At 38.4% G+C, this 17,867-nt stretch overlaps 1 protein-coding gene across 3 annotated transcripts in view; it reads left to right on the top strand.

Annotated features, from left to right (window-relative positions):
* The window catches only part of GYS2 (glycogen synthase 2), a 55,448-nt gene that overhangs the window by 17,678 nt on the left and 19,903 nt on the right, over nt 1–17,867 (top strand). The window contains exons 3-11 of one of the 3 annotated variants that reach the window (XM_070370053.1): nt 79–81; nt 1,257–1,439; nt 3,202–3,346; nt 6,838–6,955; nt 7,133–7,253; nt 10,680–10,786; nt 11,962–12,021; nt 14,554–14,632; nt 15,842–15,955. In XM_070370053.1, the coding sequence (XP_070226154.1) occupies nt 79–81; nt 1,257–1,439; nt 3,202–3,346; nt 6,838–6,955; nt 7,133–7,253; nt 10,680–10,786; nt 11,962–12,021; nt 14,554–14,632; nt 15,842–15,955 (930 nt within the window). The remainder of the gene's footprint in view (nt 1–78; nt 82–1,256; nt 1,440–3,201; nt 3,347–6,837; nt 6,956–7,132; nt 7,254–10,679; nt 10,787–11,961; nt 12,022–14,553; nt 14,633–15,841; nt 15,956–17,867) is intronic. The other 2 variants (XM_070370051.1, XM_070370052.1) reach the window with 2 other exon arrangements.

Raw genomic sequence — 17,867 nt, 5'->3', positions numbered from 1 at the left:
CTTTACCAGTATAACTTCTTTCTGACGAAACCAACAGCCATAAAGGGTGTGTAGGTTATTGCAAGATATAAAATACAGTTTGTGAGTCTTTACTGCTTATCTATTTTATATATAGCACTGTGTATCTTTTAATCCCATACTCCTAATTTATCCCTACCCACCACTGTTTACCTTTTGGTATCTCTAAGCTTGTTTCTATGTGAGTCTGTTTCCATTTTGTAAATGAATTCATTTGTGTATGATATTTAAATTTCCCTTATAAATGATACCTGTCTGATTTACTTCACTTAGTATGGTAATCTCTACTGCATCTATGTTGTTTCAAATGACAGTATTTCATTCTTTTTATGACTGAGTAATATTCCATTGTATATGTATGCCATGTCTTTATCCATTCATTGGCTGATGGACATTTAGGTTGCTTCCGGGTCTTGGGTATTGTAAATAGTGCTGCTATGAACACTGGGGTGTGTGTATCCTTCCAAATTAGAGTTTTCATCTTTACCAGACGTATGCCCAGGAGTGGGATTGCTGGATCCTATGATAGCTCTATTTTTAGTGAAACAAAGTAACTTTAAGGCTAAGAAATTGGTGCCTTGCCTAGTGTTAGACCTGGAATTAGATCTGGGTCCTCAGTGTGTTACTAAATTTCTATTTGATTCTAAGCAAATCTCTTCTTCCCCCAGTCCCATATTCTTAATAATATACAAAATAAGATATATTAAAAATAATATTAATAATATAAAATAATATTATTATAATATAAAATATTGATGTATATAATAATATATCAGCAAAAATGTTTTTGGCTCTAAGTAGCAGAAAATCCAAGTAAGACTGACTTAAAACATGAAGTCATTACTTTTAATTTAAAAAAGAAGATTGTAAGTGGCTTGTCCCAATTGATTCAGCTGCTCAGTGAAACTTCAAAAATTTTATTGCTATTAATCATTCATTCATTCAATGAATATTTATTGAGCACCTACTATAAATTTATTCTAGGAGTCCCCTCTGTGAATGCAAAAATAAATATGATCCATACTGAAAAAGAGGATTAAGCCATAAACATATGGGCTTTATGAACAGGAAGCTAAATTCTAGAAAACCCTTATAGTTGCTAAATCTGCATGGTTTATATTTAGATTCCTTTTAATTGTGCTAAAATTTACAAGCATAACAACTTTCCTTATTCTGTGGACCATGAGCAAGATCAAACTTCATCCTGAACTTTTCTACAAGCTTCTTTTCTGACCTAGGTGACGGACCATGCTGATGGGAGACATGTCATTGTCCAGTTCCATGAATGGCAAGCTGGGATTGGACTGATCCTTTCTCGAGCTCGGAAACTGCCCATTGCTACAGTCTTTACCACCCACGCCACACTGCTTGGGCGGTATCTCTGTGCAGCTAACATCGATTTCTACAACCACCTTGATAAGGTAATTAGCTCTTCCACCCTCGCCACCTTTCTTTCCGACTCTTGAAGCTGAAGGATGGGAAGTATTGATCTTCACCTTTCATCTGTCATCCAGATGCCAGAAATGCCCTTTTGACCAATCAATATTCATGACGCAGCTTCCCCTGAGGGGACTGAGAGCTCATAAAATTTAACTTTGTTCAGAGTGCATCAGAGTGTAGCGGGGACAGGCCAGATGTCTGTCCACTTTGAAGTAACAGACCCAAGATCCAAAGGGGCCTGGAAGACATCAGCCACTGTGGCCCTGAGGTTGGGCTGCTTGGGAAATGCTGTGAGGACCCCGGGATCCTCACGCAGCTTTGAGTGGCAGGTACCCCACAGGGACGCTAGGCATCTGCTTGTACTATGAGCCTCACTTCCTCCATCCTCCAAGTGAACGAAGGTCAGATTTCTGCTGTAACTCTGCAGTGAGTTATAGGTGGAGTTTTGTGGGGAGTCCAGTTAAGACAGTTACCAAAAACAGAAATGTAGATCCCTGGTGATCAAACAGCTGGGTTTGCTTATCTTAGAAGACTGCCCTATTCTATGACCTAAAGTTTTGACTTCTTTCTTCCAGTTTTCATCAGTTTAGATTAATGTAACTATGTTTTTCATATTATCCTGTCAGTAGTAGTGGTCAAGCGACCAATATAACACTGTAAAGCAATTATCCTCCAATTAAAATCAAACAAATTTTAAAAATAAATAAGGAAAGAATGTAAAAAAGTTAAAATAAAAAAATCATGGTCAAGCATTTGAGTAACATACAGTCAGGAGTTTTGCAGACGTGGTGTCTATATTGCCAGTCAAGTCAATTTAGCATTTTAGAGTTTTGTGTCACTATCGGGAACATTAGGAAGTTGAAAAATTGACCCCCCTCCCGTTTAAAAAAATTCTAGGAGTCTATGCAATAGACTGCATACTTTTCTGAGTGTATTTTTGTGCCTATTTGTAATACATGATTAATACTACTCAGAGAATGAGAGCAGAAAGTTATACCACCATCTCAGAGGCATTTTGAATGCAGGAAAGTTCTTTGGGACAAAACTTAACATTTGCAAAACAGTGAGTGGTCCTAAGGAGAGCTTGCCTATAAAAAGGTCAATTGAACCTGAAGGTCAAATTGTAAACATAAGATGTATATTCAAAATAAAGTCACCAAGGAATTCAGAAAGGTCAAGAGGTCAGGGAGATTTCCTAATAGTAGACTAATAAGGGCAAACCAGTGATCTGTGATAAGCTCAACCACCGTGTTTCCTGGAGAAGAGCAGGCTTTGATGTTTGTGAAAGAGAAAATATTACAGAGGCATAGCGAATATTTCAAACACATCAAATATCTCACTTCAAAATACTTAAGAACATAGTATATAGCAATTAATAAAAACAGCTAATAATATTCATCAGGTTTTATTAGTTGTTTTTAAGGAACAAAATCATAATATATAGTTATATATCAATATTATAACTTTATCCTTTCAATAAAAGGTCAGTATTCATATCCCACTGTCTTTAAATATGATTGCATATCTCCCCAGCTTAAAGTAAAGAGCACTCTTTGTAAGCATAAGTAGCTTTGTGTTTCAGTGATGGGTTTAATAAAAATTTGTCACTTCTTTTTTGTGGTCATAAAATTCCACATAGCCGTAAGGAAAAACAGTGTGAGAAATATGTGATTTTGCTTTGCCTATGTAGAAGAATTGGTGTAAGCACATGTCTACGTGTGTGTGTTTGTTTTGTTTTCACAGTTTAACATAGACAAAGAGGCTGGGGAAAGGCAGATTTATCACCGGTATTGCATGGAGCGCGCTTCCGTCCATTGTGCTCATGTTTTCACCACAGTTTCTGAAATTACCGCAATAGAGGCAGAACACATGCTGAAGAGAAAACCTGGTAATTATTATCCCTGAGTTTGTCACCGATCTGTGATAGTTTTGTTTTAAACAAAAATGCATAAAATGAGAGGAAAACTGCACCATCACTACTCAGATCTTTATACGTATTCGAATTCTCATTTTCAGTAGTTTTGTTGAACACTAAGCTATATCTGGAACATAATAGTATACAATCTGTGCTTGTTGAATAGTCTATGTTTAAAATACTCTAATTCTGAGCTGGGTTGTCATGATGACTTCCTGTGTTTAAGCAAGCTGCGTTGATTTTTCTATTTTAAGAAAATGAATGTCAGGAAAATATCAGAAATGTGTGTGAGACTTCACCAGTGCTACATCTTAGAACAGTGCCTCATTGGTCCTGTTTAGTAGAAACCTGTTATTTTACTTCTCCCAAGATTTTCTTGCAAGTTTTTCTGGGAAAAACTTCAGACCCATCCAAAGGTTGCAATGCCAAGAGGTGTGTTCATAATACATGACCCTGTCACCTGGCCGCAGCTGGTTGATCGAGAGATGGATACCTGATATAAGTTGGCTCAATCAGATTGCTTTCATAATGAGTCTAAACAGATGAGTTTATTTGAATAGTCTTGTATAATAGAAGCTTGGAAGCTGTTGGTAGAGTCCACTTCCTACGTTGCATGAGATGCAAAGAAATATAAACTACAGTGAAATACAATAAGAAGCAGAAACAGACTGAGAGAACTCTAGATTCTCCAGTGATTTAGACCATGGTTTAAATTAATTCCTGCGGCCCAGCTACATCTTTCCCATCAAACACTCCAGCATCCTATTAATAATTCCTCCTTGTAATACTTAAACCAGTGTTAGTAGATTTCTTTTGTGCTGTGCTTAGTCACTCAGTCAGGTCTGACTCTTTGTGACCCCATGGACTGTAGCCCGCCAGGCTCCTCTGTCCATGGGGATTCTCCAGGCAAGAATACTGGAGTGGGTTGACATGCCCTCTTCCAGGGGATCTTCCCAACCCAGGAATCAAATCAGGGTCTCCTGCATTGCAGGCGGTTTCCTTACCAGCTGAGCTACCAGGGAAGCCCAGATTTCTCTTACTTGCAACAAAACAGTCCTGATTAATACATTTTCCTTGCTTAATTCCTGTGGTCTTATCTCTAGTTAATTAATCTTTCTTCTGTATACCAGTTTAACATCTAGAGAAAGCATAACAAAGTTCTACATAATTACAAAGGAAGCAAGGAATTTGAATAGTGGCAGCCTAAAGATCCTGGGCTATTCTTTTTTCTTTCCAAAGGTTCTCTTGAATCCACTTTGCTTCTCACACTCGTGTCTCTTGCAGGAGTTTGCTTCAATATGCTCACTTGTTTCTTGGATCTTACTTTTTTTCCTGTCATCAGTATCCTTTCTGTGCTTACAAAAATGCTTTGTTTTTTCCTATTCTGAAATAAAAATTCTCTTAAAACCACTACCCTCTTAGATGTCTACATAATCTCATCCTTCCTCCTGCTATCAAGTATTTTACAAAAATAATCCATAGTTTTCCCACTTAGAGCTTCTTCAACTTTAACTTCCAACCTCCAACCCTTGATCTAAAATTGCTTTTTCAAAAATCACCAAGTTCACAGTTCTGTAATTTTTTTGTTCCTTGACATTCTTTAGCAATTAAAGGTGGCAGATACCTCTATCATTCCTTATTTACTTGACATTATACATTCTGAGGTTTCTCAAATATTTTTTTCTAATGTCTCAATAGTTTCTCTACTAACTTCTGTCTGTTGTTTTTACTGCTTCTAAATATAATAACCCATGAGTTCAACTCAGTAGGTGATTACCATCACGTATTCTGAGCAGTCTTTATCTTTCTTGACACAGACCAATATTCTGAAAAATCAAAAATGTCTCCTTACCCAACAACAAAATCTTCTAGGCAGAAAGAATCAGTTATGTGTTGGAATAAAGGGCTACTTTTCCAATGTTCCTTATGGACAGAACACTTCACACATTTGACTAAAATAAAATGACAAGAGGTAGTTTAACACGGATGTACTTAGAGGCTGTCATATGGAGTGAAGTAAGTCAGAAAGAGAAAAACAAATACCATATATTAACACATATATGTGGAGTCTAGACAAATTGGTATAGATAATTTCATTTAGGAAAGAGAAATAGAGACACAGACATAGAGAACAAACATATGGATACCAAGGGGGAAAGGAGAGGATGGGAACTGAGAGACTGGGATTGACGTATTTATGCTACTGTGTATAAAACAGATGGACTTCCCAGGTAGCCCTCGGGGTAAAGAACCCACTGGCCAGTGCAGGAGACATTAGAGACCTGGGTTTGATCCCTGGGTCAGGAAGATGCCCTGGAGGAGGGCATGGCAAAACACTCCAGTATTCTTGCCTGGAGAATCCCATGGACAGAGGAGCCTGATGGGCTAGTGTCCACTGGGTAGCAAAGAGCTGGACATGACTGAAGTGATTTAGCGCACATGCATGTATATAATAGATAACTAATGAGAACCTACTGTACATCACATGAATTCTACTCAGTGCTATGTGGTGATCTAAATGGGAAAGAAATCCCAAAAACAGGAAATATATATATACATATAGCTGATTCACTTTGCCATACAGTAGAAACCAACACAACACTGTAAAGCCACTTTACGCCAATAAAAATGGAAACAAAAAAGGAGTTAGTTTAGCACACAGCACAGTTAAGGGTAAAACAGGTGGAGACAGACAGCATGGACTCTACCCATGTGTTCTGGCACAGATTCTGGAACAACTCTGTGTCTCAGTTTCTGCCTCCGAAATATCACCTTGCTCCAGTGGTTGTTGCAGGGATTAAATGAGTTACAAGGCGTTTAGAGCAGTACCTAATGCATAGTAAGTGATCAGTAACTGAAAACTCTTAACAATGACTATTTTTGCTATTGGTCTATTACATAATACCCATTGCTTAATGCTATTTCGGTCAGATCCTCCTGATTTTCTATGTCAGCAATTCATTATGGATTTTTATAAACTTCCAATTCTATGATAGTCAGAAACTAGAAATGTTAATAGACACCTAACTTGTTGTTGTTGTTATTCAGTTGCTAAGTCGTGTCCAGCTCTTTATGATCCCATGGACTGCAGCACTTTAGGCTTCCCTGTCCATCACCAGCTCCTGAAGCTTACACAAACTCATGTCCATGGAGTCGGTGATGCCATTCAACCATCTCATCCTCTGCTTCCTCCTTCTCTTCCTGTCTTCAATCTTTCCCAGCCTCAGGGTCTTTTCTAATGAGTGGGCTCTTCACATCAGGTGGCCAAAGTACTGGAGCTTCAGCTTCAGCATCTGTCCTTCCCATTAATATTCAGGGTTGATTTCTTTTAGGTGTGATTGGTTTGGTTTCCTTGCTGCCCAAGGGACTCTCAAGAGTCTTCTCTAGCAAAATACTGTTGTTTTTGCAATGCTACCCTCTCTCAAAAGAGATTTTTCCATGAGGATTTTACTTTGCTTTTCCAGATGTAGTTACTCCAAATGGCTTGAACGTTAAGAAATTTTCAGCTGTACATGAGTTTCAAAATCTCCATGCTATGTACAAGGCCAGGATCCAAGAGTTTGTTCGAGGTCATTTCTATGGGTATGCTTTTCTTTATTAAAAAAAAATTATCCTGTGATATTAGGGATCTGGGGTACAGAGAAAACAGGATTGTTAAAGTAAATGTTTATCTTTCCCAGTCCCCTTTGTACTTTAACAGAACTCATGTGTACATTTTGTTGCTGTTGCTCTTTTTCATTGGAAACTGTTTTGTTTTAGTCATCTGGACTTTGATCTTGAAAAAACGTTATTCCTCTTCATTGCTGGGAGGTATGAGTTTTCAAACAAAGGAGCTGACATCTTCTTAGAATCCTTATCCAGGTTAAACTTCCTGCTGAGGGTAAGAATGCTCTAGAACACAAGAGGGTAAGAATGCTTTTTATAGAGAACTTTGTTCTGTGGAAAGTAAAGAACTTCCTGGATTCTTAAATGGCTTTTAAAAATATATATGATTTTGAAGACTTAAAATGATAGCTTTATTTTTAAAATGCTTTTGGACTTTCAATTATCATATTTAAAATGATAAATATGATTGCCACACTCTTTGCTCATGAATTTGTCTAGGATGTCAGGTATTTTTTAAAGAGAGCTACAAACTTATCATGTTATATTGGGTATATAGCCAATATAATAGTATGGTTTTTTTTTAAGAATCATAGAAGCAAAATTTTATTGGAAATGCACCCCAAAGGATATTTTATGTTAATTTAAATTTTTTTTCAAAATTCTACTGATATATAGTTAATTTACAATGCTGTGTTAGTTTCAGGTGTATGGCAAAGTGATACAGTTATGCGTGCTCAGTCGCTTCAGTTGTGTCCAACTCTTTGAGACCCTGTGGACTGTAGCTTACCAGGCTCCTCTGTCCGTGGGATTCTCCAGGCAAGAACACTGGAGTGGGTTGCCATGCCCTTCTCTAGAGGATCTTCCTGATCCAGGGATCAACCCAGATCTTTTGTGTCTCCTGCATTGCCAGGCGGGTTCTTTACACCAGTGCCACCTGGGAAGCCCTGATTCAGTTATACATATATATAAACGTATATATTCATTTTTCACATTCTCTTCCTTTATATGTTATATATGTGCCATGTTTTAAGCTGACCACATAGCATCCTCTTTCCCACCTATCCCCCAAGAGTTTGTAAACAATGGAAAGATACAGAGAAATCAAGCAAACAGAGAGTGAAGAGAACAAAACCTTGCCTTTTTTAAAATCGATAGACTTAATGCACTGTGGTGACCTGAATGGGAAGGAAGTCTAAAAGAGAGAAGATATATGTATATGTATGGCTAATTCACTTTGCTATACGGTAAAAACTAATGCAACATTGTAAAGCAACTATACTCCAATAAAAATTAATTAAAAAAAATACTATAATGGGAGATATGGCTTGGTTGGATGGCATTAATAGGCTTCCTAATATTGGGCCTTGGTATTAAACTTTGTGGTATTAGACATCTGATCACAGACAGCCCTGGCCATTTCCATCCCCTCCAACCAGAAGCCTTCAGAAAAACATGTGCTACATGACTGACAGCCAAGCAGTTGCCCTCGTAGAATGGGGCAGACGCACACAAACTCTATTCCTCTCCCAACTCACTAGCCATGCCTCTACTCTGAGATCTGAAAGCCCCAAACCATGAAAGCAGGAGAGGTCCCACCACGCAGAAACATAGAGGAGTTTCCCACTCCCAAACATGGAATGATTTTTTGCTCAATAGGTTAGATTTGCCCAGAATCTTAAAATAGGTTGAGAACTGTTGTTGTGTGTGCATGTTCAGTCGTGTCCGACTCTTTGTGACCCCATGGACTGTAGCCCACCAGGCTCCTCTGTCCATAGGATTTCCCAGGCAAGAATCCTGGAGTGGGTTACTCTTTCCTTCTCCAGAGGATCTTACCGACCCAGGGATCAAATTCACATCTCTTGTGTTTCTTGCATTGGCAGGCGTATTAAAATAGGTTCTGAACTAATCCAGCAATAAAACCTGTGCTCATGGAAGTACTGCATCATAGATATTGATGAATGTTATTGGCTTATATTCTTGTCACATCATAGAAAAATATAGAATACATAAGGAAAATAGAAGAGGTCAGTGTAGAAGTCTAATTTTATTGAGATGCTGAGGCAATCTAAACTTTCCTGAGTTCTGTATAACTCTCCCGTTCAGTTTTTATTTCTTGGACATTGATTTATCACTGTCTTAGCCCAGATATTCCTGGGTGGCTCAGAGGGTAAAGAATCTGCCTGAAATGCAGGAGAGACAGGAGTTGCAGGTTTGATCTCTGGGTCAGGAAGATCCCCTGCAGAAGGAACTGGCAACCCACTCCAGTATTCTTGCCTGGGAAACCCCATGAACAGAGGAACCTAGCAGTCTACAGTCCAAAGGGTGGCAAAGAATCAAACATGACTGAAAGACTAAGCACATACACTGTACCAAGTATTTTAAGAGATTACTAAAATCACATTAATAAACATCCACGCTCATAAAATAGGATTGAAGATCAGAAAGATTATTTAAGAATAAACTGAAATAATCTTATTTCACAGTGTTTTCTGATATGTATCTATTTAACAAGCTTTATAGATGGACTCACAACTATATAAAAATGTAGCATGTCTAGAGACATTATTAATTTATCCATACATTTATTAAATATTTGCTTTATTTTTAGATGTGAAGAAAAAGTGAATTTCTCTTATTCTAGACATCAAAGATAATTACAATCCTTGGAGAAATCAAAATAAGACATTTTCTTTCCGTATAGTACATTTAGTCTTTAATAAAAGCACATTGCCTACTCTTGGGGTGTTTCCTGTTTTATGATTCCTATAGATGTTTTGAATAGAATATAAGGTCCCAGAGGGCAGAGACCACAGATTAGATGATGGTGCCCCACATTCAAGAGTCAGTCATTTCAGAATATAAAAGCATTCATCAGTTCACAGTTTTAAGTTTACGCTTTCATTCCCACAGCTGTTTGGCATGTCATTTCTTTCTGAGAAACTTCAGGTCAATAATATTTTGGAATAGGAAAAGTAAACAGGTTGTAGAGTCAAAAAAACATCAGTTTTAAAAAACAAAACAAAACACTAGTTTGACTCCCAGCTTTGCCAATAACCTGTGATAGGAGCTCAGAAGAAGAATCAAAGCTCTTGCGCCTCTCTTTTGAAATTAATGAGGAGAGCGATAGTTAGGCTTGGGTTAACTTATGTGTTTAAAGCGCTCGACACAATAACTGCTACACCAAAAGTTCTGAGTCCCCATTCCGGTTCCTTTATGGTTGAAAAAAATCAAAATGCAATATCATGAGAATCAAGACATTTAATGGAAAAATGTTAACAATCTATTTGTGCAAATCCATGTAAATTAGCTATAAGATGTAGAATAAACCCAAACGAAATCCTCATTCACTTTCCAATCTGGAATTTTCACATTTGTGTTATCTTTTATGCTATTTTTTAACCACAGAAAACCACAGTGATATCAGTAGCAATTGCTATATATTTCAGATGATGGATGCCATGAAATTATTCTGTGTGGATTTTTAATTGTTAATTGTCAGATCTTAGTTGAACGTCATATTTACATTTTCTGAAGAGGCTTCAAGACACTGCTGTATAATTTCTTTGTCAGTCATAAATAAGTATTCTTATTCTCTCAAGATGTTTCAAAGCACTATTTGTCACAGTTTAAGGTCCATCTGTCACATGGTTTATTTTATCTTTGATAGCTGACTCTGTTGTGTTTTCTAACCCCTCGTTAGATGCATAAAAGTGACGTCACCGTGGTGGTGTTTTTCATTATGCCTGCCAAGACAAACAATTTCAATGTGGAAACCCTGAAAGGCCAGGCAGTGCGCAAACAGCTATGGTAACCTCACATCTTGTAAATATTCTCAAGCAATAGATGTAAAGGGATTTTTTTAAGTGCATGATTTCTGATCTATTTCCTTGAACTATTTTTTCCTCTTAAGATTATAATAGCTTACATACTACTCGGTTCTCTTCTCATTGGGCTCCTTTGTTAAATTTTATCATGTCTATAATACTGTGTTCGTATAAAAACGTTGGAACGAGCTACCGTGGAAGGATAAGGCCTTTGTAGAAATCTTTAAAGATGGGTCAGATTTTTAAAAAATTTATTATGGAAATGTTAAAACATATGCCAAAGTAATGAAATTAGTATCGTGCTCCCCCTCTTCCCAATAGGCCAGACTCAACAATGATAAATGTTAACTTAAAAAATAGTTGCAACCTAAAAATTGAGAGTTATGTTTTATTTGCTGGGAATATTTAGAACTTTGAGTCTAGGAGACAGCATCTCAAATAGCCCTGAGAGAACTGCTCTGAGGAGGCCAGGAGAGGAGCCAGGTTATATAGAAGTTTTGCAACAAAGGGCAGGTAGCCTGAACATCAAAAGATTATTGCTAATTAAAGAAAATCAGATATCCCCAGTTAAGGAACTTAGTGCTTTTCTTTTTATGGGAAGATGCAGCAATCTGGACTCACTGAAAACATTCCTTTGATAGAAACGTCAACCTATTTGCGGCTGGTATTCAGTGTTTTTCACATTCTGAGCTCCCTTGGGGCTCACAGTAGGTAGTGACTGCAGTCTGATGGCTGCTAGATGGCAGGTATTCTTCTCCTTCCTGAGTTTCCTTATTAGCAGCAACCATCTCACACTGGGGACTGCAACTGCTGATGACTGTGACATCCTTGTTTACTGATATGGCAGGAAATATTCCATTTCTCAGAAACAAATTCCTCATATTATATGGAAACCTACATACACTCCCTTTCCCTTCCCCCAACCTTCTGATTATCATCAAGCCAAAGAAAGTTACACTCCCCGCACTGGTCAGGGTGTTCAGTTACCTCAGCTCTAGAGGTGTTAACTCAGGCTAAATTGGCAAATAAGAAAAGAACAAAAGAGATTATATAAAAGAGATCTGCAATTTCAAAGAATACATTGACAGAACACCATCATGGCAAAAAAGACTTAAAAGGGTGACATTGTTTGAGTTGTATATCTTTCTGTTCATACAGGGACACTGCACATTCTGTGAAGGAAAAGTTTGGAAAGAAACTGTATGATGCATTATTAAGGTAGGAGCTTGGAACACTAAACCGCTCAAACATTTAGGGCTTCACTATTGAGACAAGTATTTAGACACTATACTAATTTTGTTCCAAGTATAAAATAATTAATAGCCTTTGAAGATTCTCCAAGCCAGGCTTCAACAGTACCTGAACCTTGAATTTCCAGATGTTCAAGCTGGTTTTAGAAAAGGCAGAGGAACCAGAGATCAAATTGCCAACATCTGTTGGATCGTAGAAAAAGCGAGAGAGTTCCAGAAAAACATCTACTTTTGCTTTATTGACTATGCCAAAGCCTTTGACTGTGTGGATCACAACAAACTGTGAAAAATTCTTAGAGATGGGAATAGCAGATCACCTTACCTGCCTTCTGAGAAATCTGTATGCAGGTCAGGAAGCAACAGTTAAAACTGGACATGGAACAACAGACTGGTTCCAAATAGGGAAAGGAGTACGTTAAGGCTGTATATCGTCATGCTGCTTATTTAACCTATATGCAGAGTACATCATGCGAAATGCCAGGCTGGATGAAGCACAACCTGGAATCAAGATTGCCGGAGAAATATCAATAACCTCAGATATGCAGATGACACCACACTTATGGCAGAGAGCAAAGAAGAGCTAAAGAGTCTCTTGATGAAAGTGAAAGAGGAGAGTGAAAAATTTGGCTTAAAACTCGACATTCAGAAAATTAAGATCATGGCATCTAGTTCTATCACTTCAAATAGATGGAGAAACAGTGGAAACAGTGGCTGACTTTATTTTGGGGGGCTCCAAAATCACTGCAGATGGTGACTGCAGCCATGAAATTAAAAGACGCTTGCTCCTTGGAAGAAAAGTTATGACCAACCTAGACAACATATTAAAAAGCAGAGACATTACTTTGCCAACAAAGGTTCGTCTAGTCAAGGCTATGGTTTTTCCAGTAGTCGTGTATGGATATGAGAGTTGGACTATAAAGAAAGCTGAGCACTGAAGAATTGATGCTTTTGAACTGTGGTGCTGGAGAAGACTCTTGCGAGTCCCTTGGACTGCGAGGAGATCCAACCAGTCCATCCTAAAGGAGATCAGTCCTGGGTGTTCATTGGAAGGACTGATGCTGAAGCTGAAACTCCAATACTTTGGCCACCTGATGCGAAGAGCTGACTCATTTGAAAAGACCCTGATGCTGGGTAAGATTGAGGGCAGGCAGAGAAGGGGATGACAGAGGATGAGATGGTTGGATGGCATCACCAACTCAATGGACATGAATTTGGGTAGACTCCGGGAGTTGGTGATGGACAAGGAGGCCTGGTGTGCTGCAGTCCATAGGTCGCAAAGAGTTGGACACGACTGAGTGACTAAACTGAACTGAACCGGTGTGAAGAACTGACTCACTGGAAAAGACCCTGATGCTGGGAAAGATTGAAGGCAGGAGGAGAAGGGGATGACAGAGGATAAGATGGTTGGATGACATCACTGACGCAATAGACATGAGTTTGAGTAGGCTCTGAGAGTTGGTGATGGCCAGGTAGACCTGGCGTGCTGCAGTCCATGGGGTTGCAGAGTCAGACGCAACTGAACGACTGAACTGAACTGAAGATATGTTGCATCATATGAGCAGGCTTTGTTTAATCCTTCATCTGACAAATATTTGTAGACAGGTTGTACAAATGAGGACATAGTTAAATACGCGGGTAAGGTATCTGTGTGTGAACTCAGTCACTCAATCATGTCTGACTCTTTGCGACACTTTGGCCTGTAGCCCACCAGGCTCCTCTGTCGTGAAAACAGGATTTTTCAGGCAAGAATACTGTGCCATTTTCTCCTCCAAGGGATCTTCTCAATCCAGGAATCGAACCCAAGTTTCCTGCATTGCAGACGACTTCTTTACCTGCTAAGGCATTGAGGAAGCCCACAGATAGGGTCTCTTTCAGTGGAATTCTCATTGAGAGTTAATATGTCAATTTGAAGCTGTGGAAGATTTCAAGTCAAAATATATATTGACATATTAACATATATTTATTAATAAACACATTAGTTAATGTTAAGTAACATTTACTTAAGTAATATACATTACTTAATGTATATTTAGTATACATTGAGAAGCTCACCACAATGAGAAGCCCATGCACTGCAATTAGAGTAGCTGCCACTCGTTGAAACTAAGAGAAAAGCCCGCACAGCAACAAAGACCCAGCACAGACAAAAATAAATACATAATTTTTTAAAATATCAACTTACAGATGGAAAAGTTATGGCCACTGTAGAACATAGTACTCACTTCCTATAATTGTTAAAATAGGCAAAATATTATGAAAGTATCCTCCTGGTCATCAACAGTAATGCTTTAAAAATTAATTTCAGTTTTCTTTTATGCTAGCAAAGGTATTCTTTTATCGAACTTCCTTGCCCTTTGGAATTTGTCTTTGAGTTTCATCAGGAAACTATGTATGTTTTACATTTATTTTAAAATTGCTTGAAATGGTGTTTGACACATAGAAAACAGTTGGTTAGTGCTAGCTGTTTTTATTTTGATTTTTAAAACTATTTTCCCCACAGAGGAGAAATTCCTGACATGAACAATATTTTGGATCGAGATGATATGACAATTATGAAAAGAGCTATCTTTTCAACTCAGGTAATAAAGGAAAAAATGCCCATTACTTCCCATAATTGTTAAAGTCTTTTTAGATCAATATCTTAATTTTTTGAAATGGGCTAATTTGGGAAATTTTTAAACCTGAGAGCTAGAAAAATCATCTTTAGGTATTTACCTAAAGGACACCTTTGTGAGTTCTCTTTCACCAGTGGTTCTTCAAGGCTCCTATAAACAAATCTCATGGAACTTGTCTTCATATCTACTTTAAAAATTCATTTGGACCCTATATGCCAGTTGAAAAACTATGTATATTCCAATGACAAAAAAGTGCCTAAAATTTTCAAAAAGCATAGACTTCGGAGTCACTCTAGAGAAAAGGTGAATGTTTCTCAGTCAAGTGAAATTGTTAAAAAGATAATTGTGTTAGCCGTGTATAGCAATCTTGTTATTAACAGGGAGGCATCGGAGAACAGCCCCCTAGTGGGAACCAGCAGAGTAGCTCACCGGAGTTCCATTCTTATTCCAAATACAGTCAGTCCCCTCCATATGAATGAGCTAACATTCTGAGAGCATGTTCGTAAGTCCATTTAGTTCATAAGTCCAACGAAGTTAGTCTAGGTACCTAGCTAATGTAATTGGCTATATAGTACAGTACTGTAATAGGTTTATAATACTTTTCACACAAATAACACGTAAAAACAAACACAAAAAATTAACACTTTTAACCTCACAATACAGTACCTTGAAAAGTACAGTAGGACAGTCCAACAGCTGGCGTACGGGGGCTGGCATCAAATGAACAGGCAAGAGGAGTTACTGACTGGAGGAGGTAGAAGAGGTGGGAGATGGTAGAGCTGAAGGACCACCAGCAATAGGAGACGGAGGGCAAGCTGCAATTTCACACACATCTGATGCTGATGGAATGTGCTTTTGCATCTTTTTGAAAATTCCCAGTTTGAAGGTTCGTATGTTGGGGACTTACTGTAAGTCTCAGGAGGCTTCAAGAAGTCTAGGCTTTCCATAGACTGGCTGCTGGTGAACAAAAGCATCGAGTGTTCAGAGTATGGAAGGAAGTTCTTTAACCTGTTGTCTTCCTATGACATACACAGACAACCCCTCATTAATTGGCATCTCAGACCATAAAGGCATAAAGGTTGGATGACATATCGCCGATGACCTATTGCTGAAATTAGTCACACTTAGTAATTCTTTTCCTGAACTGACATTTTCTTCCCTCTGCTCCTTCAGCGGCAGTCTTTGCCCCCAGTGACTACTCACAACATGATTGATGATTCCACCGATCCCATCCTCAGCACCATTAGACGTATCGGGCTCTTCAATAGCCGCACAGACAGAGTCAAGGTACAACTCATTGTTTGTGCAGGACATTTCAAAATCATAGAGGACAGGTTTTTGAGAATTTATTAGAAGCATCCCTTGTTTGTTTTAACATCTATCGGAAATATTGTAAATGATACTTCTAAAGGAAAATTAATTCTGTTTCCTGTCTTGAGCAATTAAAAAGTGACTATGTTGGTATCATTCTTAAAAATAATTGAATACTATTTATGGCTTTGAGTTGTAATGCAGCTTTCATTTTCATTGTAAAATACTGTCAGGAAATGGCCTCACTTTTTTAAGGAAACACATATGGTCTAAGAATTGTTTAATGAATGAATCTCAGAGATTAACATAAATTGTCTTTGTTTCTTCCTCATAAAGTTCAATTTAAGGGCATAGTATGAGAAGATTCAAGTTTCAGAGAATGTGGCTAATGATGGTTTTATGTAATTTCCTATAGACTAATTTGTTCTTTTGACTCTTTGAGTTTCTCCAGTGATGAAGCACAGTGTTGAATAAGACCTGGTTTCTGCTGCAGTGGAGCTTAATCTCCGTGATGTTTACTGAGGGTGTGTTATGTTCTAGGCATGGGGTTAGGTGTGGGAGACAAGGGTAAATGTGTCAACAGATCATAGCTTATTCCTACTCACTTCCATCCACCAGCATTCAAGATCAAGTTGTCACAAGAATTTACCAATCTTTTCGAAAGGAAGGTCCCAGTGTCCCTTCTTTCTTTTGCCTTTAGCAGATGATATGAATTCTAAGATGATATGAATTCTAATTCCTTCACAGTCCCTTCATACTGGCCTCACATCTAGATTTTGACTCATTCTTACTTCTTTTCCTTCAGATTGTAAGAGTTTTTCTGGGACCGTATTTCCTCCCACATTCTTAGGAAATGCACCCTGTTTATCCTTTTCTATATTGTAGGCCTACTAGCTCTTTCCCTTGCTGTTTACAAATATTTCTGAAATTTTTCCACATGAAAAAACAAGCTTTGCCTTAACTCTACCCCCTCTTGATGTTTTTAAATGTTTTTCTACTCTTCTCTGTAAAGTCTCTTGGGAAAATACAATCTATTCTTAAATGTATTTCTCATCCTGCACTCAGTCATTGACATAGGCATCAGTGGATGTCATGGAGACAAGTTAAGGACCTACTGTAAGAGTCCGGAGAAGGCAATGGCACCCCACTCCAGTACTCTCGCCTGGAAAATCCCATGGATAGAGGAGCCTGGTAGGCTGTAGTCCATGGGGTCGCTAAGAGTCGGACACGACTGAGCGACTTCCCTTTCACTTTTCACTTTCCTGCACTGGAGAGGGAAATGGCAACCCACTCCAGTGTTCTTGCCTGAAGAATCCCAGGGACGGGGAGCCTGGTGGGCTGCCGTCTATGGGATCGCACAGAGTCGGACACGACTGAAGTGACTTAGCAGCAGCAGCAGCAGCAACAGTCCAGGTGAGAGATACTGAGGGCCACTACCAAAGGCCTTCTCAGAAGTTCTGGAGAGGATGGAACAATGGGAGAAATGGTTGCCTGCAGAAAAAGACCATACTTAAGTGACCAGTAGGCATACAGTGAGAAAGAGGCAGAAAGCAAGGCTTCAGTATGTAACCCACACTTTCTAGAACCTAAGGAAAAGCTTTAAAAGAAGTTGGCTTGAGGGTCATATCTCAAATGAAGTTCAATTTTTCATAGATTAAGTTACATATGGGATATTCAAGTTAAGATGCTTAAGAAGTACTTAGAAAACATAGGTCTGGGGTTTATAAGGACAGTTGTGAGGGGAGCTATTGGCATGTGGGCAGTAGTGAGGGCCAAGGAATGATGACCTTGCCATTTTGGAAGACTAGGTGGAAAGAATGAAGAAAATATTGACACAAGGAAACCTCAAGAGAGGATTAAAAGATGAAAGCTTAGGGAAAGAAAGAAA

Source organism: Bos mutus, chromosome 5 (assembly GCF_027580195.1).
Source record: "Bos mutus isolate GX-2022 chromosome 5, NWIPB_WYAK_1.1, whole genome shotgun sequence".
Classification (NCBI taxonomy): Eukaryota; Metazoa; Chordata; class Mammalia; order Artiodactyla; family Bovidae; genus Bos; species Bos mutus.
The sequence above is the reverse complement of the archived record's forward strand: the minus strand, read 5'-3'. Positions and strand labels throughout refer to the sequence as shown.